Source organism: Oncorhynchus mykiss, chromosome 28 (genome assembly GCF_057628025.1).
Source record: "Oncorhynchus mykiss isolate SJ-2025 chromosome 28, ASM5762802v1, whole genome shotgun sequence".
Taxonomy (NCBI): domain Eukaryota; kingdom Metazoa; phylum Chordata; class Actinopteri; order Salmoniformes; family Salmonidae; genus Oncorhynchus; species Oncorhynchus mykiss.
Window position 1 is genome coordinate 42,380,813 of NC_143049.1, and position 22,524 is coordinate 42,403,336.

General features: G+C 47.5%; 1 protein-coding gene and 1 pseudogene across 7 annotated transcripts in view; both read left to right on the plus strand.

Annotated features, from left to right (window-relative positions):
• LOC110508257 (serine/threonine-protein kinase MAK-like) overlaps nt 1–3,255 on the plus strand; it is a 50,573-nt pseudogene extending 47,318 nt beyond the window's left edge. The window contains exon 15 of the transcript XR_016492982.1: nt 1,626–3,255. The product of XR_016492982.1 is annotated as a serine/threonine-protein kinase MAK-like (transcript). The remainder of the gene's footprint in view (nt 1–1,625) is intronic.
• Nucleotides 3,256–13,022: 9,767 nt separating this feature from the next.
• The window catches only part of cc2d1b (coiled-coil and C2 domain containing 1B), a 28,402-nt gene continuing 18,900 nt past the window's right edge, over nt 13,023–22,524 (plus strand). Inside the window, exons 1-12 of one of the 6 annotated variants that reach the window (XM_036966868.2) lie at nt 13,023–13,109; nt 13,218–13,375; nt 13,827–13,942; nt 14,078–14,216; nt 16,329–16,438; nt 16,595–16,684; nt 17,999–18,133; nt 18,490–18,820; nt 19,115–19,230; nt 20,412–20,490; nt 20,701–20,927; nt 21,799–21,871. In XM_036966868.2, coding sequence (XP_036822763.1) covers nt 13,880–13,942; nt 14,078–14,216; nt 16,329–16,438; nt 16,595–16,684; nt 17,999–18,133; nt 18,490–18,820; nt 19,115–19,230; nt 20,412–20,490; nt 20,701–20,927; nt 21,799–21,871 — 1,363 coding nt within the window. In that variant the 5' untranslated portion in view covers nt 13,023–13,109; nt 13,218–13,375; nt 13,827–13,879. Of the gene's footprint in view, nt 13,110–13,217; nt 13,376–13,826; nt 13,943–14,077; nt 14,217–16,328; nt 16,439–16,594; nt 16,685–17,998; nt 18,134–18,489; nt 18,821–19,111; nt 19,231–20,411; nt 20,491–20,700; nt 20,928–21,798; nt 21,872–22,524 lie in introns of those variants that run through there. The other 5 variants (XM_036966865.2, XM_036966864.2, XM_090226028.1 and 2 more) reach the window with 5 other exon arrangements.

Here is a 22,524-nt window from a genome sequence, read left to right on the forward strand (position 1 = left end):
TTCCATGTCTTTGTTTCCTTAACTTCCTCTGTCTTTCTGAACTCTTTTCCTAGTTGACCTGAATGAAACTCCTGGGTTGTGTTGAGGAGACAGAATGAGACTCCTGGGTTGTGTTGAGGAGACAGAATGAGACTCCTGGGTTGTGTTGAGGAGACAGAATAAGACTCCTGGGTTGTGTTGAGGAGACAGAATGAGACTCCTGGGTTGTGTTGAGGAGACAGAATGAGACTCCTGGGTTGTGTTGAGGAGACAGAATGAGACTCCTGGGTTGTGTTGAGGAGACAGAATGAGACTCCTGGGTTGTGTTGAGGAGACAGAATGAGACTCCTGGGTTGTGTTGAGGAGACAGAATGAGACTCCTGGGTTGTGTTGAGGAGACAGAATGAGACTCCTGGGTTGTGTTGAAGAGACAGAATGAGACTCCTGGGTTGTGTTGAAGAGACAGAATGAGACTCCTGGGTTGTGTTGAGGAGACAGAATGAGACTCTTGGGTTGTGTTGAGGAGACAGAATGAGACTCCTGGGTTGTGTTGAGGAGACAGAATGAGACTCCTGGGTTGTGTTGAGGAGACAGAATGAGACTCCTGGGTTGTGTTGAGGAGACAGAATGAGACTCCTGGGTTGTGTTGAGGAGACAGAATGAGACTCCTGGGTTGTGTTGAGGAGACAGAATGAGACTCCTGGGTTGTGTTGAGGAGACAGAAGGAGACTCCTGGGTTGTGTTGAGGAGACAGAAGGAGACTCCTGGGTTGTGTTGAAGAGACAGAAGGAGACTCCTGGGTTGTGTTGAGGAGACAGAAGGAGACTCCTGGGTTGTGTTGAGGAGACAGAATGAGACTCCTGGGTTGTGTTGAGGAGACAGAATGAGACTCCTGGGTTGTGTTGAGGAGACAGAATAAGACTCCTGGGTTGTGTTGAGGAGACAGAATGAGACTCCTGGGTTGTGTTGAGGAGACAGAATGAGACTCCTGGGTTGTGTTGAGGAGACAGAATGAGACTCCTGGGTTGTGTTGAGGAGACAGAATGAGACTCCTGGGTTGTGTTGAGGAGACAGAATGAGACTCCTGGGTTGTGTTGAGGAGACAGAATGAGACTCCTGGGTTGTGTTGAGGAGACAGAATGAGACTCCTGGGTTGTGTTGAGGAGACAGAATGAGACTCCTGGGTTGTGTTGAGGAGACAGAAGGAGACTCCTGGGTTGTGTTGAGGAGACAGAAGGAGACTCCTGGGTTGTGTTGAAGAGACAGAAGGAGACTCCTGGGTTGTGTTGAGGAGACAGAAGGAGACTCCTGGGTTGTGTTGAGGAGACAGAATGAGACTCCTGGGTTGTGTTGAGGAGACAGAATGAGACTCCTGGGTTGTGTTGAGGAGACAGAATAAGACTCCTGGGTTGTGTTGAGGAGACAGAATGAGACTCCTGGGTTGTGTTGAGGAGACAGAATGAGACTCCTGGGTTGTGTTGAGGAGACAGAATGAGACTCCTGGGTTGTGTTGAGGAGACAGAATGAGACTCCTGGGTTGTGTTGAGGAGACAGAATGAGACTCCTGGGTTGTGTTGAGGAGACAGAATGAGACTCCTGGGTTGTGTTGAGCTTCCTGCTCCAACTTCTCCTCTTTGATCTGACAGAGTACGAGGGATGGAAGACCAAGTCCACGAATCCTCAGATCCCTGGATCTTCTAGCCTCAACAGCAACAGTGGAGGGAAGATCACCTCGTCCAGACCTCCTCCTATCCAGCCTGTTCACGGACGGGTGGACTGGGCCACCAAGTACGGAGGAGGCCACCGGTAGCACAGCCCACTATAGCCATATGACTGAGAAGAGTACCCATTGACCCCACTGTAGCCACATGACTGAGAAGAGTACCCATTGACCCCACTGTAGCCATATGACTGAGAAGAGTACCCATTGACCCCACTGTAGCCATATGACTGAGAAGAGTACCCATTGACCCCACTGTAGCCATATGACTGAGAAGAGTACCCATTGACCCCACTGTAGCCATATGACTGAGAAGAGTACCCATTGACCCGCTATAGCCATATGACTGAGAAGAGTACCCATTGACCCCACTGTAGCCATATGACTGAGAAGAGTACCCATTGACCCCACTGTAGCCATATGACTGAGAAGAGTACCCATTGACCCCACTGTAGCCATATGACTGAGAAGAGTACCCATTGACCCCACTGTAGCCATATGACTGAGAAGAGTACCCATTGACCTGCTATAGCCATATGACTGAGAAGAGTACCCATTGACCCCACTGTAGCCATATGACTGAGAAGAGTACCCATTGACCCCACTGTAGCCATATGACTGAGAAGAGTACCCATTGACCCCACTGTAGCCATATGACTGAGAAGAGTACCCATTGACCCCACTGTAGCCATATGACTGAGAAGAGTACCCATTGACCCCACTGTAGCCATATGACTGAGAAGAGTACCCATTGACGGTGTACTTCCTGAATGTAAATGTAATTGGCTCCGACCCTGGTGGGCATTAGAACAGTCAGAACCGTTTCCCCCTATTGAGAATCAACTCCGAGGAAGAATTCAATTTCCTGCAGAGCACCGTGAGCGGAGGGACACTCCAACTAGAGAGAAGAGGGACTGTTTCCTGCAGAGCACCGTGAGCGGAGGGACACTCCAACTAGAGAGAAGAGGGACTGTTTCCTGCAGAGCACCGTGAGCGGAGGGACACTCCAACTAGAGAGAAGAGGGACTGTTTCCTGCAGAGCACCGTGAGCGGAGGGACACTCCAACTAGAGAGAAGAGGGACTGTTTCCTGCAGAGCACCGTGAGCGGAGGGACACTCCAACTAGAGAGAAGAGGGACTGTTTCCTGGCTGTGTTGTGTACACACAGCATCATTCTAGTCTGTTAGCCTGAGTCTCTGACTGTGTCCTAAATGGTACCCTCTTCCCTATAGGGCTCTGGTCATAGGTCGTGGACTATGAAGGGTTCCATTTGGGACTACAGGATGTGATGTCAACTGTTGTCATGTAGCTAGCTAGCATCGTTCCAGTCGGTGTACTGTACAATATTTCAGCATTACCTTCAATACATGTTCGTTATTATTTTTCTAGATTTAGGTGAGAGTTTACTAAAATTAAAAGTATTATTTTACTTCTGAAGCAGCCAATGAGTTCAAGTTATCCATACTTATTTTCTGTAAGGTAACATTTGTCTGTATATCAAATATAAGTTTTGTTCATAAAAAAAAAGTGCCCAAAAAAAAGTGCCCCAAAAAAAAGCTTGGTCTGGACATTTTTTGAGAAAAAAATCTTCTATAAAAGTCCTTATCGGTGTTTTCTTCTTGCTGAATACTTTTTTTTGTGTCATTTTTAAATGTGTAATCTTTCAAAATTAATAACTATTTAAATGTAGTACATGGAAAAAGAACAACAGTGAATCATTCTCTGGACAGACACGTCGCCTGAGACAAACTTTCATGAATATGGGTATTTTCATACATGGATATGCTTGTCTAGAGAGGTTTCATTTGTCAGTGTTTCTTTACATGAATGTCAATTACTGTGTATATAAAATACGTAAACAGTGAATATAAAACATTGAAATTCCTAGATTGTACCCATTTGAGTCATGTGAATTGTCTTAAGACGCCGGAGTTTTGTGTCCCCAACCAATTTTTTTTTAAACTTATTTTGTACATAATGTTGCCACTACCATCTCTTATGACCAAAAATAACTTCTGGACATCAGGACTGCGATTACTCACCACGGACTGGCGGAATCCTTTTTTTTCCCTTTAAACGAGTCTGACGAGCCCGACGTGAATGATATACTGCTTTCTCGGGAACAGGCCCAGATCCCCGTGAAGAGGAGGCGGAGAAAAAGGGGCCGGAGGGTGGGCTGCCTTCTGAGAATTCTTAGGTGATCGAATAAACCCCCACTTCCTTACATTCTGCTAGGAAACATGCAATCTTTGGAAAATAAAATAGATGACCTACGCAGAATATAAAACTAACAACATGACATTCAAAACTGTAACATCTTATGCTTCACGGAGTCGTGGCTAAACGACAACACTATCAACATATAGTTGGCTGGTTATCCGCTGTACCGGCAGGATAGAACAGCGGCGTCTGGTAAGACAAGGAACGGTGGACTATGTATTTTTGTAAATAACAGCTGGTGCACGATATCTAAGGAAGTCTTGAGCTATTCCTCGCCTGAGGTAGAGTATCTCATGATAAGCTGTAGACCACACTATCTACCTACAGAGTTTTCAGCTGTATTGTTTTGTAGCTGTTTTACATACCACCACAGTCAGAGGTTGGCACTAAGACCGCATTGACTGAGCTGTATACCGACATTGTAAGGGCGTTCGTCTGTAGGAGGAAGAGAAGCGGACCAAAGCGCAGCGTGGTGGTTATTCATGTTTTAATAAATCACTACACATGAACAAACTAACAAAAACAAGAAATGTGAAAACGCAAAACAGTCCTATCCTGTGACAACAAACACAGTGACAGGAACAATCACCCACAAACACACAGTGAAACCCAGGCTACCTAAGTATGATTCTCAATCAGAGACAACTAATGACACCTGCCTCTGATTGAGAACCATACTAGGCCGAAAACATAGAAATGCCCCAAAACATAGAAAAACAAACATAGACTGCCCACCCAACTCACGCCCTGACCATACTAAATAAATACAAAACAACAGAAATAGAGGTCAGAACGTGACAGTACCCCCCCCCCAAAGGTGCGGACTCCGGCCGCAAAACCTTGACCTATAGGGGAGGGTCTGGGTGGGCGTCTGTCCGCGGTGGCGGCTCTGGCGCGGGACGCGGACCCCACTTCACCATTGTCTTAGTCCGCCTTATTGTCCGCCTCCCTGGCTTACTCACCATGGCCACCCCTCTCAATGACCCCACTGGACAGAGGGGCTGCTCGGGACAGAGGGGCAGCTCGGGACAGAGGTGAAGCAGCTGCTCGGGACAGAGGGACAACTGCTCGGGACAGAGGGGCAGCTGCTCGGGACAGAGGGGCGATAGCAGCTCGGGACAGAGGGGCGATAGCAGCTCGGGACAGAGGGGCGATAGCAGCTCGGGACAGAGGGGCGATAGCAGCTCGGGACCGAGGGACAGCTGCTCGGGACAGAGGGGCGGCAGCAGCTTGGGACAGAGGGGCGGCAGCAGCTTGGGACAGAGGGGCGACAGCTGCTCTGGACAGAGGGGCAGCTGCTCGGGCGGCCCCTGGCTGACTGGCGGCACTGGCGGCCCCTGGCTTACTGGCGGCCCCTGGCTGACTGGCGGCACTGGCGGCCCCTGGCTTACTGGCGGCACTGGCGGCCCCTGGCTGACTGGCGGCACTGGCGGCCCCTGGCTGACTGGCGGCACTGGCGGCCCCTGGCTGACTGGCGGCACTGGCGGCCCCTGGCTGACTGGCGGCACTGGCGGCCCCTGGCTGACTGGCGGCACTGGCGGCCCCTGGCTGACGGGCGGCGCTGGCGGCTCCTGGCAGACGGGCGGCGCTGGCGGCTCCTGGCAGACGGGCGGCGCTGGCGGCTCCTGGCAGACGGGCGGCGCTGGCGGCTCCTGGCAGACGGGCGGCGCTGGCGGCTCCTGGCAGACGGGCGGCGCTGGCGGCTCCTGGCAGACGGGCGGCGCTGGCGGCGCTGGGCAGACGGGCGGCGCTGGCGGCGCTGGGCAGACGGGAAGCTCAGCTGGCGCTGGGCAGACGGGAAGCTCCGGCAACGCTGGAGAAGAGGAAGGCCCTGGTAGCGCCGGAGAGGCGGGAGGCTCCGGCAGCGGCGCCGGACAGGCGGGAGGCTCCGGCAGCGGCGCCGGACAGGCAGGAGGCTCCGGCAGCGGCGCCGGACAGGCAGGAGGCTCCGGCAGCGGCGCCGGACAGGCGGGAGGCTCCGGCAGAGGCGCCGGACAGGCGGGAGGCTCCGGCAGAGGCGCCGGACAGGCGGGAGGCTCCGGCAGCGGCGCCGGACAGGCGGGAGGCTCCGGCAGAGGCGCCGGACAGGCGGGAGGCTCCGGCAGCGGCGCCGGACAGGCGGGAGGCTCCGGCAGAGGCGCCGGACAGGCGGGAGGCTCCGGCAGCGGCGCCGGACAGGCGGGAGGCTCCGGCAGAGGCGCCGGAGAGGCGGGAGGCTCCGGCAGCGGCGCCGGACAGGCGAGAGGCTCCGGCAGAGGCGCCGGACAGGTGGGAGGCTCCGGCAGCGCTGGAGAGGAGGAAGCCCCTGTAAGGATGGGCCGGAGAGACAGCCTGGTACGGGGGGCTGCCACCGGAGGGCTGGTGCGTGGAGGTGGTGACGGATAGACCGGGCCGTGAAGGCGTACTGGAGATCTTGAGAGCAGGGCTGGCACCAACCGCCCTGGCTGGATCTTCACCCTAGCCCGGCAGATGTGGGGAGCTGGGATGTAGCGCACCGGGCTAAGCACGCGTACTGGGGACACCGTGCGCACAACTGCATAACACGGTGCCTGACCAGCACCACGCCCGCCACAGTTAGCACTGCTAGGAGCACTGTAGTGCTGAGATGGCACAGGACGTGCAAGGCTAGGGAGATGCACAGGAGGCCTGGTGCGTGAGGCTGGCACAGTCTTCACCAGACCCCTCGCACGCACCTCAGGATGAGTATGGAGAGCTGACCCCGGTGCCATTAAATCCCTGACACGCTCCGTCGGGCGAATGTCGTGCCTCATGCACCAAACCAGCAAGTCCCTCATATCACTCTCCTCCAATTTCCCCATTAACTCCTTCACAGTCTCTGCTTCGCTCACCTCCAACACCAGCTCTGGTTCTGAGCTCCTCCTTGGCTCCTCACGATAAACGGGGGGAGTTGGCTCAGGTCTGACTCCTGACTCTGCCACACTCCCCCTGTGCCCCCCCCCAATAAATTTTTGGGGGTGACTCTCGGGCTTCCATCCGCTCTGCCGTGCTAGTTCCTCATAATGCCGCCTCTCTGCTTTTGCTGCCTCCAGCTCGGCCTTGGGGCGGCAATATTCTCCTGGCTCTGCCCAGGGTCCTTTCCCGTCTAGAATCTCCTCCCAAGTCCATCTCTCCAAGTAGTGCAGCCTCTCCCACTGCTGATTTTGCTGCTGCTGCTGTTGCTCCTGCTGCACCAGTCGCTTCTCCTGCTGCTGCTGTTGCTGCTGCCTCTGTTTACCACGCCGCTTGGTCCTTGGTAGGTGGGTGATTCTGTAAGGGCGTTCGTCTGTAGGAGGAAGAGAAGCGGACCAAAGCGCAGCGTGGTGGTTATTCATGTTTTAATAAATCACTACACATGAACAAACTAACAAAAACAAGAAATGTGAAAACGCAAAACAGTCCTATCCTGTGACAACAAACACAGTGACAGGAACAATCACCCACAAACACACAGTGAAACCCAGGCTACCTAAGTATGATTCTCAATCAGAGACAACTAATGACACCTGCCTCTGATTGAGAACCATACTAGGCCGAAAACATAGAAATGCCCCAAAACATAGAAAAACAAACATAGACTGCCCACCCAACTCACGCCCTGACCATACTAAATAAATACAAAACAACAGAAATAGAGGTCAGAACGTGACAGACATAAGCAAACAAGAAAACGCTCACCCAGAGGCGGCGCTCCTAGTAGCCGGGGACTTTAATGCAGGGAAACTTAAATCTGTTTTACCAAATTTCTATCAGCATGTTAAATGTGCAACCAGAGGAAAATAAATTCTAGACCACATTTACTCCACACAGAGACGCGTACAAAGCTCTCCCTCGCACTCCATTTGGCAAATCTGACCATAATTCTATCCTCCTGATTCCTGGTTACAGGCTAAAATTAAAGCAGGAAACACCAGTGACTAGATCAATAAAACAAAGTTGTTAGATGAAGCAGATGCTAAACTACAGGACTGTTTTGCACAGACTGGAATATGTCCCGGGATTCTTCCGATGGCATTGAGGATTACACCACATCTGTCACTGGCTTCATCAATAAGTGCATCGATGACATCGTCCCCACAGTGACTGTATGTACATACCCCAACCAGAAGCCATGGATTACAGGCAACATCCGCACTGAGCTAACGGCTAGAGCTGCCGCTTTCAAGGAGCGGGAAGCTGATAAGAAATCCCGCTATGCCCTCCGACGAACCATCAAACAGGTAAAGCATCGATACGGAACTAAGATCGAATCATACTACACCGGCTCTGACGCTCGTCGGATGTGGCAGGGCTTGCAAACTATTACAGACTACAAATGGAAGCACAGCCGAGAGCTGCCCAGTGACACGAGCCTACCAGACGAGCTAAACTACTTCTATGCTCGCTTTGAGGCAAATAACACTGAAACATACAGTGCCTTGCGAAAGTATTCGGCCCCCTTGAACTTTGCGACCTTTTGCCACATTTCAGGCTTCAAACATAAAGATATAATACTGTATTTTTTTTGTGAAGAATCAACAACAAGTGGGACACAATCATGAAGTGGAACGACATTTATTGGATATTTCAAACTTTTTTAACAAATCAAAAACTGAAAAATTGGGCGTGCAAAATTATTCAGCCCCCTTAAGTTAATACTTTGTAGCGCCACCTTTTGCTGCGATTACAGCTGTAAGTCGCTTGGGGTACGTCTCTATCAGTTTTGCACATCGAGAGACTGAATTTTTTTTCCCATTCCTCCTTGCAAAACAGCTCGAGCTCAGTGAGGTTGGATGGAGAGCATTTGTGAACAGCAGTTTTCAGTTCTTTCCACAGATTCTCGATTGGATTCAGGTCTGGACTTTGACTTGGCCATTCTAACACCTGGATATGTTTATTTTTGAACCATTCCATTGTAGATTTTGCTTTATGTTTTGGATCATTGTCTTGTTGGAAGACAAATCTCCGTCCCAGTCTCAGGTCTTTTGCAGACTCCATCAGGTTTTCTTCCAGAATGGTCCTGTATTTGGCTCCATCCATCTTCCCATCAATTTGAACCATCTTCCCTGTCCCTGCTGAAGAAAAGCAGGCCCAAACCATGATGCTGCCACCACCATGTTTGACAGTGGGGATGGTGTGTTCAGCTGTGTTGCTTTTACGCCAAACATAACGTTTTGCATTGTTGCCAAAAAGTTGAATTTTGGTTTCATCTGACCAGAGCACCTTCTTCCACATGTTTGGTGTGTCTCTTGTGGCAAACTTTAAACAACACTTTTTATGGATATCTTTAAGAAATGGCTTTCTTCTTGCCACTCTTCCATAAAGGCCAGATTTGTGCAATACACGACTGATTGTTGTCCTATGGACAGAGTCTCCCACCTCAGCTGTAGATCTCTGCAGTTCATCCAGAGTGATCATGGGCCTCTTGGCTGCATCTCTGATCAGTCTTCTCCTTGTATGAGCTGAAAGTTTAGAGGGACGGCCACGTCTTGGTAGATTTGCAGTGGTCTGATACTCCTTCCATTTCAATATTATCGCTTGCACAGTGCTCCTTGGGATGTTTAAAGCTTGGGAAATCTTTTTGTATCCAAATCCGGCTTTAAACTTCTTCACAACAGTATCTCGGACCTGCCTGGTGTGTTCCTTGTTCTTCATGATGCTCTCTGCGCTTTTGACGGACCTCTGAGACTATCACAGTGCAGGTGCATTTATACGGAGACTTGATTACACACAGGTGGATTGTATTTATCATCATTAGTCATTTAGGTCAACATTGGATCATTCAGAGATCCTCACTGAACTTCTGGAGAGAGTTTGCAGCACTGAAAGTAAAGGGGCTGAATAATTTTGCACGCCCAATTTTTCAGTTTTTGATTTGTTAAAAAAGTTTGAAATATCCAATAAATGTCGTTCCACTTCATGATTGTGTCCCACTTGTTGTTGATTCTTCACAAAAAAATACAGTTGTATATCTTTATGTTTGAAGCCTGAAATGTGGCAAAAGGTCGCAAAGTTAAAGGGGGCCGAATACTTTCGCAAGGCACTGTACATGACCAGCTGTTCCAGAAGACTGTGTGATCACGCTCTCCGCAGCCGATGTGAGTAAGCCCTTTAAACAGGGATGGCGAACTATGTATTTTTGTACTGGTGCACGATATCTAAGGAAGTCTCGAGCTATTGCTCGCCACAGAGCCTGACGAATTACCACGATGTGTACTGCGAGCATGCGCTGACCAACTGGCAAGTGTCTTCACTGACATTTTCAACCTCTCCCTGACCTAGTCTGTAATACCAACATGTTTTAAAAAGACCACCATAGTCCCTGTGCCCAAAAACACTAAGGTCATCTGCCTAAATGACTACCGACTCATAGCACTCACGTCTGTAGCGATGAAGTGCTTTGAAAGGCTGGTCATGGCTTACATCAACACCATTTTCCCAGAACGTTAGACCCAATCATTTGCATCCCGCCCCAACAGATCCACAGATGATGTCATCTCTCTTGCACTCCACACTGCCCTTTCCCACCTGGACAAAAGGAACACCTATGTGAGAATGCTTTTCATTGACTACAGCTCAGCGTTCAACACCATTTTGTCCTCAAAGCTCATCACTAAGCTAAGGACCCTGGGACTAAACACCTCCCTCTGCAACTGGATCCTGGACTTCCTGACGGGCCGCCCCCAGGTGGTAAGGGTAGGTAACAACACATCCACCACGCTGATCCTCAAAACAGGGGCCCCTCAGGGGTGCGTACTCAGTCCCCTCCTGTACTCCCTGTTCACTCATGACTGAACTGCCAGGCACGACTCCAACACCATCATTAAGTTTGACGATTACACAACAGTGTCATTGGCAAACTTAGGCCTGATCACCGACAACGATGAACTTAGGCCTGATCACCGACAACAATGAGACGGCCTATAGGCAGGAGGTCCGAAACCTGGCCGTGTGGTGCCAGGACAACAACCTCTCCTTCAACGTGATCAAGACAAAGGAGATGATTGTGGACTACAGGAAAAAGAGGACAGAGCACGCCCCCCATTCTCATCGATGGGGCTGTAGTGGAGCATGTTGAGAGCTTCAATTATTATGTTTGCGTATTTTTCTAGCAGTATATCATGAAGATATCTTGTTGATGTGGTTATGTTTTCTGGCATCACCGTACTGTCTATTCTCTTTAATGTCCCGTACTGTCTATTCTCTTTAATGTCCCGTACTGTCTATTCTCTTTAATGTCCCGTACTGTCTATTCTCTTTAATGTCCCGTACTGTCTATTCTCTTTAATGTCCCGTACTGTCTATTCTCTTTAATGTCCCGTACTGTCTATTCTATTTAATGTCCCGTACTGTCTATTCTCTTTAATGTCCCGTACTGTCTATTCTCTTTAATGTCCCGTACTGTCTATTCTCTTTAATGTCCCGTACTGTCTATTCTCTTTAATGTCCCGTACTGTCTATTCTCTTTAATGTCCCGTACTGTCTATTCTCTTTAATGTCCCGTACTGTCTATTCTCTTTAATGTCCCGTACTGTCTATTCTCTTTAATGTCCCGTACTGTCTATTATCTTTAATGTCCCGTACTGTCTATTCTCTTTAATGTCCCGTACTGTCTATTCTCTTTAATGTCCCGTACTGTCTATTCTCTTTAATGTCCCGTACTGTCTATTCTCTTTAATGTCCCGTACTGTCTATTCTCTTTAATGTCCCGTACTGTCTATTCTCTTTAATGTCCCGTACTGTCTATTCTCTTTAATGTCCCGTACTGTCTATTCTCTTTAATGTCCCGTACTGTCTATTCTCTTTAATGTCCCGTACTGTCTATTCTCTTTAATGTCCCGTACTGTCTATTCTCTTTAATGTCCCGTACTGTCTATTCTCTTTAATGTCCCGTACTGTCTATTCTCTTTAATGTCCCGTACTGTCTATTCTCTTTAATGTCCCGTACTGTCTATTCTCTTTAATGTCCCGTACTGTCTATTATCTTTAATGTCCCGTACTGTCTATTCTCTTTAATGTCCCGTACTGTCTATTCTCTTTAATGTCCCGTACTGTCTATTCTCTTTAATGTCCCGTACTGTCTATTCTCTTTAATGTCCCGTACTGTCTATTCTCTTTAATGTCCCGTACTGTCTATTCTCTTTAATGTCCCGTACTGTCTATTCTCTTTAATGTCCCGTACTGTCTATTCTCTTTAATGTCCCGTACTGTCTATTCTCTTTAATGTCCCGTACTGTCTATTCTCTTTAATGTCCCGTACTGTCTATTCTCTTTAATGTCCCGTACTGTCTATTCTCTTTAATGTCCCGTACTGTCTATTCTCTTTAATGTCCCGTACTGTCTATTCTCTTTAATCTCTCTCGATGGTGTGCCGCTGTAGAACTTTTTGAGGATCTGAGGACTCGTGCCAAATCTTTTCAGTCTCCTGAGGGGGAATAGGTTATGTCACGCCCTCTGGGGTATCGTTGAGTGTAGAGGTGGATAAGATGAGAAAAAATATTCCTGGTGTTTGTGACACCCACCATTTGGTGAGACACAGACCCGGAAGAAATGGGGAAAGGGAGTATACCCTGTCTGTCTTGTTGAGCTTCGACATGGAGTTTCTACCTGGTAAGGTCAGTATATTAGCTATTTGGTGAGGGTGTTTGTTCCGAACCTGCTACGGGGCTTTAGGTGCCAAGGATTTGGACATGTAGCAACAGTATGCAGAAGGGAGGTCCCAGGATGTGGAAAGTGTGCAGGAGGTCATAGTCAGAGGAAGTGTGAAGTTGGGGTTGAGAAAGCACTGTGTGTAAACTGTGAATCGCCTATGTAGCTGGGGGTCTGAAGTGCCCTGTACTAGAGAAAGAGACAAGTTGAGATTGCCAGAGTTCGAGTGCGGAAGAAGGTTTCATATGCTGAAGCAGTAAGGAAAGTAGAGGATAGCTCAAGGATGAAGGATTTGATTGGGAGCCCCCCATTGAGGCCTGAAGAGAGAGATCCAGAGAAAATGAATTTTAGTAAGGTTGAATTTCATGCATTTATAACCATGGTAATCAACTGCACTGCATTGATGGAACGGAAATCACAGAAGATAGATGTGGTAGTTGCAGCAGCAGATAAATATTTGGATGTGAAAGATTTCAGTGCAGAAGATCTACAGGAAGTTGAGAGAAGGGGTTCAATCCTGCCATGCTGACGGCCTCGTGTAGGCTCGTTTAGGGCCAAATAAATGGTAGGTACAATAAAAAATGTTCCCTCATTTTTTAAGTATATATATTATAATTATGTTGTTGTTTTTTTTACAAAATGTGCAATCTGCACTCTGACCTGCGATGGGCAGCAATATACAACACAGCGTTCAGTCCGCCGGGGAAATGCACACGAAGAAGAAGAAGTTGGTTGTCAGTCTGAGAGTAAATAACCGTCAACTGGTCGCTGGCTGGAGATTTCACGTTTATCCTTGAAGGAAAGTACGTTGCATTCGTGGTGAATGAGTAGGTAAAGGACAATGGTCGTACTATAAGCGTCGTTAGCTAACTAACTACCCACAGATAGTTTTGCTACTAGCGAATGTTAATGGTTTGCTAGCTGGCTTAAAAACACCGAAGTAGCGTTAGCTACCTCAAGGGAGGCGGTTTTTGCATGTCACGAAATGGTTGCCTCATACCCTAGCAAGCAAATCCACTGTCTGTGTAATGTTAGCTATTTTAGCAAAAAAAAATGGTAACTTTACTAACTAGTTCACTACTAGCCTCTGCCGTTTCAATATTTATTTTTTAGCTACGTTAGCTCACATGACCTGCTGCACCTGCAACTGTTTTAAGTTAGCAACTTTAAGTTGAACTTACTAACACTGGTTAGTAGTGTTAACTAGCTGACGTTTAGCGTAGCAACATCACTAGCTAGCTATCTAGCTAACGTTAGTCTGTCGTCTTCTGTTTTCCCCCAGATCTCTTGGGACGGTTTAATTCCTCCGGTTAGGGGTGTTTTAAAACTAGCGGTATGTTCGGGAAGAAGAAGAGGGCTCCTTTGCCAAAGGGCCAGGGCGCAGCTGCAGCCAAACAGGTGAGAGGGACACATCACCTGTGTGTGTGTGTGTGTGTCACAACGTAAAATGACAACGAGGAGGCTGGCTGGCTAACCTCTCTCTTACACACACACTAGCTATCCAATATCACCATTCACCTTCCTTGGTTCCAGATGGGTTTGTTTGTGGACTTCAACCCAGAGGAGATGACGCAGGACATGGATGATCCGACCGTGGATGATGCTGATCTAGAGGCAGAGTTATCAGCTCTCACTGGGGGCAAGCCTGCTGGAGGGAGACTAAAGCAGAAAGGTAAGTCTTCACACACTGTGTTGTACTCGTGGTTGAGGCAGGTAGCCTAGTGGTTAGAGGGGCGGCAGGTAGCCTAGTGGTTAGAGGGGCGGCAGGTAGCCTAGTGGTTAGAGGGGCGGCAGGTAGCCTAGTGGTTAGAGGGGCGGCAGGTAGCCTAGTGGTTAGAGGGGCGGCAGGTAGCCTAGTGGTTAGAGGGGCGGCAGGTAGCCTAGTGGTTAGAGGGGCGGCAGGTAGCCTAGTAACCGAAAGGTTGCAAGATCGAATCCCCGAGCTGACAAGGTAAAAATCTATCGTTCTGCCCCTGAACAAGGCAGTTAGCCCACTGTTCCCCGGTAGCCCGTTAATTTAAATAAGAATTTGTTCTTAAATGACTTGCCTAGTTAAATAAAGGTCAAATAAATAAAAATACAAGAACTATACAGCTTTCAGGAAGTATTCATACCACTTGACTTTCTCACCCGTCTACCCACAATACCCCATAATGACAAAGTGAAACATGTTTGTAGAAATTGTAGCAAATTTATTTGAAAATAAGTACGTAAATATCTCCTAAGTATTCACACCTTTGGTGCCGATTTTTAAAGCTTTGAGTCTTCTTGGGTATGTCTATCGGCTTTGCACATCTGGATAAAATCATTTTTATTCCATTATTCTTTGCATATTTCTCAAGCTCTGTTATTAAGTTAGATGGGGAGCGGCGGTGAATAGCAATCTTCAAGTCTTTCCGTAGATTTTCAATAGGATTTATGTCTGGGCTGTGGCTGGGCCACTCAATGACGTATACATTCTAGTTCTGTAGAAATTCCAGCGTTGCTTTGGCTGTATGCTTGTGGTCATTGTTCTGTTGGAATGTAAATCTTTGCCCCAGTGTAAGATTGTTTGCACTCTAAAGCAGGTTCTCATCATGCATTTGGCTGAATTTGGCTCCATTCATTATTCCCTTCTATCCTTACTTGTGTCCCAGAACCTGCTGCTGAAAAGCATCCCCATAGCATGATTCTGCCACCACCATGCTTCACGGTAGGGATGGTGTTAAATGGGTGATGAGCTGTGTCTGGTTTTCTCCAGACAGCACTTTTCATTCAGGCTCAAGAGTTCAATTTGTCTCATCAGACCACTGAATATTTTGCCTTATGCGCTGAATTTTTCACGTGCCTTTTTTTGCAAACTCCTGACATGCTGTCATGTGCCTTTTTCTCAGGGGTGTCTTCAGTCTGGCCACTCCCCCCATAAAGCCCAGATTGGTGAAGTGCTGTAGAGACTGTTGTCCTTCTAGAAGTTTCTCCCATCTCAGCCAAGGAACTGTGTAGTTCTGTCAGTGATCATTGGGTTCTTGGTCACCTCCCTGACCAAGGACCTTCTTGCCCGGTTGTTCACTTTGGTCAGACAGCCAGCTCTAGGCAGAGTCTGAGTAGTTCCAGATTCTTCCCTTTTCCCAGTAATGGTGACCGCTGTGCTGTTTGGAAACTTTCAACGTTCTAGAAACTGTTTTATACCCTTCCCCAGATATACTGTATGCCTAATCGCACTTCTATCTCTGATCTACGGACAGATCCTTGGACTTCATGGTTTTGTGTCTGACATGTCAACTGTGGGACTTTTTTATATATATATATATATATATGAGACAAGTGTTTTTTTTTTTTTCAAAATCATGTTCAAACAATTGAATTGGCAACAGGTGTACTCGATGGAGATGAGGTATTGTGTGTAGATAGATGGGTGACTTAATTTGTTTTTATTTAATCCATTTTGATTTCGGATTGTAAACACAAGAGAATGTGTAATAAGTCAAGGGGTATGAATACTTTTTGAAGGCACTGTATCTCTACTTTAATGAGATACAATTTTATTTTTTTATTTTGCGATTAAATCCTCATTAGGGAACAACGCCACTGTTCACCCCCACTGCCTTCATTGTTTTTGTTTTTGTTGATGAACGGAGGTGAGGAGCGTCCAGCAGTGTGGTAAAAACATTACTCTTTGAGGGTCATAGGTCATCCTTGTGATTACGTCCTAAAAAAAAAAAAATCACAAGATGGAACCCCCCCCCATGTTAATTTATAATATTTATCCCACTGATTACGCCATTGATATGTGTCTCTGTCCTAGCCCCCTTACCTATGGAGAATATAGCCAGAATGGCAGAGGAGTGTATGAAGGATATATACGACGATGATGATGATGATGATGATAACCTGGAAGAGGATGAAGATTTACTGGTAACTGTTTGGGTTTATTTCAATCTATTTTTGATCATCTTTTACTAATTGTGTGTGTGTGTGTGTGTGTGTGTGTGCGCGGCTCGCTGTGTTAGTGTTGCGTTGAACCTATGGTAAACATGTTCTGTTTGTGCCTGACTGTTACTATGTTACCAGGCTGAGCTGCAGGAAGTGGTGGGTGACGAGGAAACGGAGGATCATGTGACACCCACCTCCACGGAAGAGCCTCCGCAATCCCCACCCCAGGTAAACTAACATGACATCACCTGCCTATACAAACAAATACACTGAGTTGTATCCTGCAATTCCTGCGTGTGACTTTTTAGTTACCTGTGTGTATGAAATACTGAAGCATTAATGGGCTTGTTACTCACGTCTCTAATCAGAGCATTGTCAACTACATGCAAACAGCACTTACATTTCCCTTCTCAACAGACTCTGGCAAACAAGTGGAGTGAGATACTATTTTTACAATAGTGACGTGTGAATCCTCTTTCCCTTATGTGACTAATGTTGTTGTGTCCGTTTGAAATGGCTCAAGTTAATAGTAGCACATGAAATGGACTGCTTGTGTTAGATTGTGTACAGGTATAATGTTAATGCCTATGCTGTGATAATGTGCTGCAACATTCGGACGTAGTCTTGGCAACCCGGGTTTACGTTGGGACGTGGTCTTGGCCACCCGGGCTTACGTTGGGACGTGGTCTTGGCAACCCGGGCTTACGTTGGGACGTAGTCTTGGCAACCCGGGCTTACGTTGGGACGTAGTCTTGGCAACCCGGGCTTACGTTGGGACGTAGTCTTGGCAACTCGGAAGGTCACATGCAGGGCCTTGGGAAAGTATTGAATATGTATTACATGTTATTGGCCTGCACACAATACCCCATAATGTCAACGTGGAATTATGTTTTGGGATTTTTTTTAGTATTTTTTTAATTAAAATTATTTGTCAAGCCAACATAAGTTAACGATTAAAAATGTGCTAAATAAGTCCCATAATAAGTTGCATGGACTCACTCTGTGTGCAACTAATCGTGTTTAACATGAGTTTTGAATGACTACCTCATCTCTGTACCCACCACACATACAATTATCTGTAAGGTCCCTCAGTTGAGCAGTCATTTTAAAAACAGATTCAACCACAAAGACCAGGGAGGTTTTTCCAATGCCTCACAAAGAAGGGCACCTATTGGTCGATGGGGTTTAACAAACAAACAAAAAAACCAGAGCATTAATTGAATATCCCTTTTGAGCATGGTGAAGTTATTAATTTACACTTTGGATGGTGTATCAATACACCCAGTCACTACAGGCGTCCTTCCTAACTCAGTTGCTGTAGAAGAAGGAAACCCAAGTTTTCACTCATTTATGCCGTATTTTGTATAGATGGGAGAAAATAAATGTAATACATTTTGAATGGTCTATTACACAATAAAACATGTGCAACGAGTCAAGGGGTATGAATACTTCTTGAAGACGGCACTGTAACCTGCATTTACAATACTTCACAGTACACGTGAACACTGAATGATCAAACTTGGTGGTTGTTCTTATCATCAGTTAGCTCCTCCTGCGGTACCCGGCAGTCTGCAGCACACCTTGGAGGAGAGACTGAGTATGTACCGGACAGCTGTCGCTCACGCCAAGGCCTCAGGGGAATCGTCTAAAGCACGGAGATACGACAGAGGGATCCAGGTGGCGATGCTAATTTGTAGTTCACTATAAACTCTCTCTCATGTCCTGTTGTGTTTTTAGTGTAGAGCTGGAGCGAAAGCATGTACTCCTTGTTGCTTTCCAGAGCCTATATTCACAAAGCTTCTCAGAGTAAACGCTGATCTAGAATCAGTTTGCCCTTTTTTTTAAATAAAAATTATAATTAATAAGATCATATGGTCAGGAAGGACCTGATCCAAGATCAGCACGGTCTACTACGCTGAGACAATTTGCTAATGGTTCTAGCAGGAGGATTTGACCCCCCCCCCCCCCCCCCTCGAATCTAAAGTCCAAAAACCTTTCTTGTCCTGTCTCCTTATCTCTGTGCTTCTCCACAGAGCCTGGAGTCCATGCTGGTCTCATTGAAGAAGGGGAGGAAGGTGGATGAGGCTGACATCCCCCCACCTGTAGCTGGTGGAGCCCCAACCTCCACCGCCCCCCCACGACGTGCTCCTCCCCCTCCACCCTCTGGTCTTGAACCTGAACCGACACCTCCACAACAGCAGGGGGAGCCAGAGGCTGCTGCTCCTGCTGAAATGTTACCCGTACCTGTCTCACCTGAGGCAGTATCACCCAGCAGTGAGGAGGAGCTGTCTATCTCCACCCTGGCCACTGTCAGCAGCCATCCTAGCACTGAGGGAGAGGAAGAGACTGGACAGGCCAGCACAGGTCACACAGGAAGTCAATCATTTAATGATTGTAGCTGTTACTTAGTCAATCATTTCGATCAACTTATTTTTTTACCATGTAGGCTCCTGAAATTTACCACAGATTAGATAAATGATAACAGTAAACAAGAATCACCTGCCTCCAACCAAATGAATGTTACATTTGTTTGTCTACAGGAGGTTCACTGCACTCCTGGGATGTGGTTGCTGTGTTTCTCTACACCTCTTGGGATGTGGTTGTGATTGCTGTGTTTCTCTCTGTGTGTGTGTGTGTTCTCCTCTGATCCCACAGTAGGCGAGGCCACGAAGGCGATGCTGTTAGGCAGACAGAGAGAGTATAAAGTGGCGGCTCTGAAAGCCAAGCAGCAAGGAGACATGGAACAAGTCAAACTCTACTTCAGGACCAGCAAGGTCACTCACTGTTTTATGTTTTTGGGATCAAAAAGTGTTGACATTTTAAAGAAGAGCTTAGGCTCTTCCAGGAATTTTATTTTTTTATTTGACCTTCATTAAACTAGGCAAGTCAGTTAAGAACAAATTCTTATTTTCAATGACGGCCTAGGAACAGTGGGTTAACTGCCTGTTCAGGGGCAGAACGACAGATTTGTAGCTTGGGGATTTGAACTTGCAACCTTTCGGCTACTAGTCCAACGCTCTAACCACTAGGCTATCCTGCCGCCCTGCCGAATAAGCTAGGGGGGGTAATGTATTATCTTAGGCTCTTCCAGGAGTAAGCTAGGGGGTAATGTATTATCTTAGGCTCTTCCAGGAGTAAGCTAGGGGGGTAATGTATTATCTTAGGCTCTTCCAGGAGTAAGCTAGGGGGGTAATGTATTATCTTAGGCTCTTCCAGGAGTAAGCTAGGGGGGTAATGTATGATCTTAGGCTCTTCCAGGAGTAAGCTAGGGGGGTAATGTATGATCTCTTGGGGATGAGCCTGGTCAAGGTTTTGTGGTCCATCCTCTATGTACAACTCTGGCAGTTATCTGACTAAGTGATGCATGGAGATTCTTAACAGCAGCTTTGTCGCCTACTATATCATTTGGAGGAGATATGTTCTGTGTGTTCACTTGGGCAGCTGGAGGAGAGATGTTCTGTGTGTTCACTTGGGCAGCTGGAGGAGAGATGTTCTGTGTGTTCACTTGGGCAGCTGGAGGAGAGAGATGTTCACTTGGGCAGCTGGAGGAGAGAGATGTTCACTTGGGCAGCTGGAGGAGAGAGATGTTCTCTGTATTAAACTAGGGCAGCTGATCTGTGTGTTCACTAGGGCAGCTGGAGGAGAGAGATGTTCTCTGTGTATTAAACTAGGGCAGCTGGAGGAGAGAGATGTTCTCTGTATTAAACTAGGGCAGCTGGAGGAGAGAGATGTTCTCTGTATTAAACTAGGGCAGCTGGAGGAGAGAGATGTTCTCTGTATTAAACTAGGGCAGCTGGAGGAGTTGTTTGAGTCCATCTGTGTCTCTTCTGCTTCCGTTCTCTTTGTCCTGTTCCTCACTGAGGCCCTGGAGTTATCTGAGGCATGCAAAACATGTAGGAAGTCAACAAAGACTGCCATTGTGATATCTTGTTGTTGTCTGTGTTTTTGGTTGCAGAGGTTTGACGCGGTGATCGAAGCATTGGAGAAGGGGCAGGAGGTGGACCTGAGTTGCCTGCCACCCTCACTATCCTCGGGTAAGGAGTGACCACAGGGCTGATCTGAAATGGCACCCTATTCCCTATGTAGTGCACTACTTTAGGCCAGAGCCCTATCAGAACCATTGCATTATATAGGGAATGGAGCCATTTTGGAAAAATATGGCGTCAAAGTTGTCCGTCTCTAAGATGTTATATATTTTTTATATTTGATTCGTCATAATTTATCATCCGTTGCTCTGTCTTTAGGGGTCATCTCGGCCTTATCTGGCCCAGAAAAAGAACCCGTTCCTGGACAGACCTCAAGCCCCAATCCCCCTGCCTCCACACCTCCAGCCCCCTCTGCTGTCCCGGCCCAGCCTAAAGACGTTCTGGAGGCCCTGGAGCAGCGGAGAGACCGGTATCAGGAGGCCTGCGCCCAGGCCAAAGCCAGCGGAGACGAGCGCAAGGCCCGCATGCACGAGCGCATCGCCAAGGTAACGCCTCCTAAGACTTAACCTTAACTGTGTAGAACAACCAATAACTTTCTATTTGTACTCTGTGTCTTTAAAAAAAACTGTTTATCACAAAGTACTTAAAACTCTTTTAAGTCTCGAGACTCCATCAAAAATCGCCTTTTCATTTGTCCGTCTGCATGTCCAGCCCTTATATTTATCTTCATATTGAAGTGTTGTTGTTTTCAGGAGAACCAGGACTACAAGTACAACACATAATCCGTTTCATTCATGAGTGTTTTAAATTGACAAATGGCAACAACAACATGCCTAATCTAAAACCTGACACTGTCCTGGGGTCTCCTATGAGCTTCCATGTAGAAGACCCCCTTCTAATGACGCTTGTGTGAGGTCATAGACCAAAACATGTTACGTGTCTCAGCTTTTCAGAGATTACTTTTGAATAGTTTTGTAGCTCAAATCATTCTGACATTTTTGTTTAAAAAAAAAGAAGACCCAATCCCGGTTCCCTTCGTGATCAGCCATTATCTCTAGCGCAGCCCCCGTTAATCACGAAGATGGCTGGGGGTCTGCAGATGGCTGGGGGTCTGCAGATGGCTGGGGGTCTGCAGATGGCTGGGGGTCTGCAGATGGCTGGGGGTCTGCAGATGGCTGGGGGTCTGCAGATGGCTGGGGGTCTGCAGATGGCTGGGGGTCTGCAGATGGCTGGGGGTCTGCAGATACAGAAGAAATAAACCGATCCAATGTAGCAGAAACACAATGTTTTTTAAAGGGGGTCAAAGTCCAAAACGTGGCAGCGGTACGATGGGACTGAATCCATGCCTAAATCCTTATCACCTTTGACCTCTGGTTATTAGAGGACTATGATATGACCCATTACCTGTTCCCACAGCAATACCAGAGTGCCATCCGCACCCACAAAGCAGGACGAGCTGTCAACTATGCTGAGCTGCCTGTCCCCCCAGGTGAGTCCTGTACATCACGCTGTCTCACTACAGGAACCGGATATAGACTAGTGTCCTGTCCAGGGGGTGTCCTGTACATCAAGCTGTCTCACTACAGAAACAGGATATAGACTAGTGTCCTGTCCAGGGGGTGTACTGTACATCAAGCTGTCTCACTACAGGAACCGGATATAGACTAGTGTCCTGTCCAGGGGGTGTCCTGTACATCAAGCTGTCTCACTACAGAAACAGGATATAGACTAGTGTCCTGTCCAGGGGGTGTCCTGTACATCAGAAACAGGATATAGACTAGTGTCCTGTCCAGGGGGTGTACTGTACATCAAGCTGTCTCTCTACAGGAACAGGATATAGACTAGTGTCCTGTCCAGGGGGTGTCCTGTACATCAAGCTGTCTCACTACAGAAACAGGATATAGACTAGTGTCCTGTCCAGGGGGTGTCCTGTACATCAGAAACAGGATATAGACTAGTGTCCTGTCCAGGGGGTGTCCTGTACATCAAGCTGTCTCACTACAGAAACAGGATATAGACTAGTGTCCTGTCCAGGAGGTGTACTGTACATCAAGCTGTCTCACTACAGAAACAGGATATAGACTAGTGTCCTGTCCAGGGGGTGTACTGTACATCAAGCTGTCTCACTACAGAAACAGGATA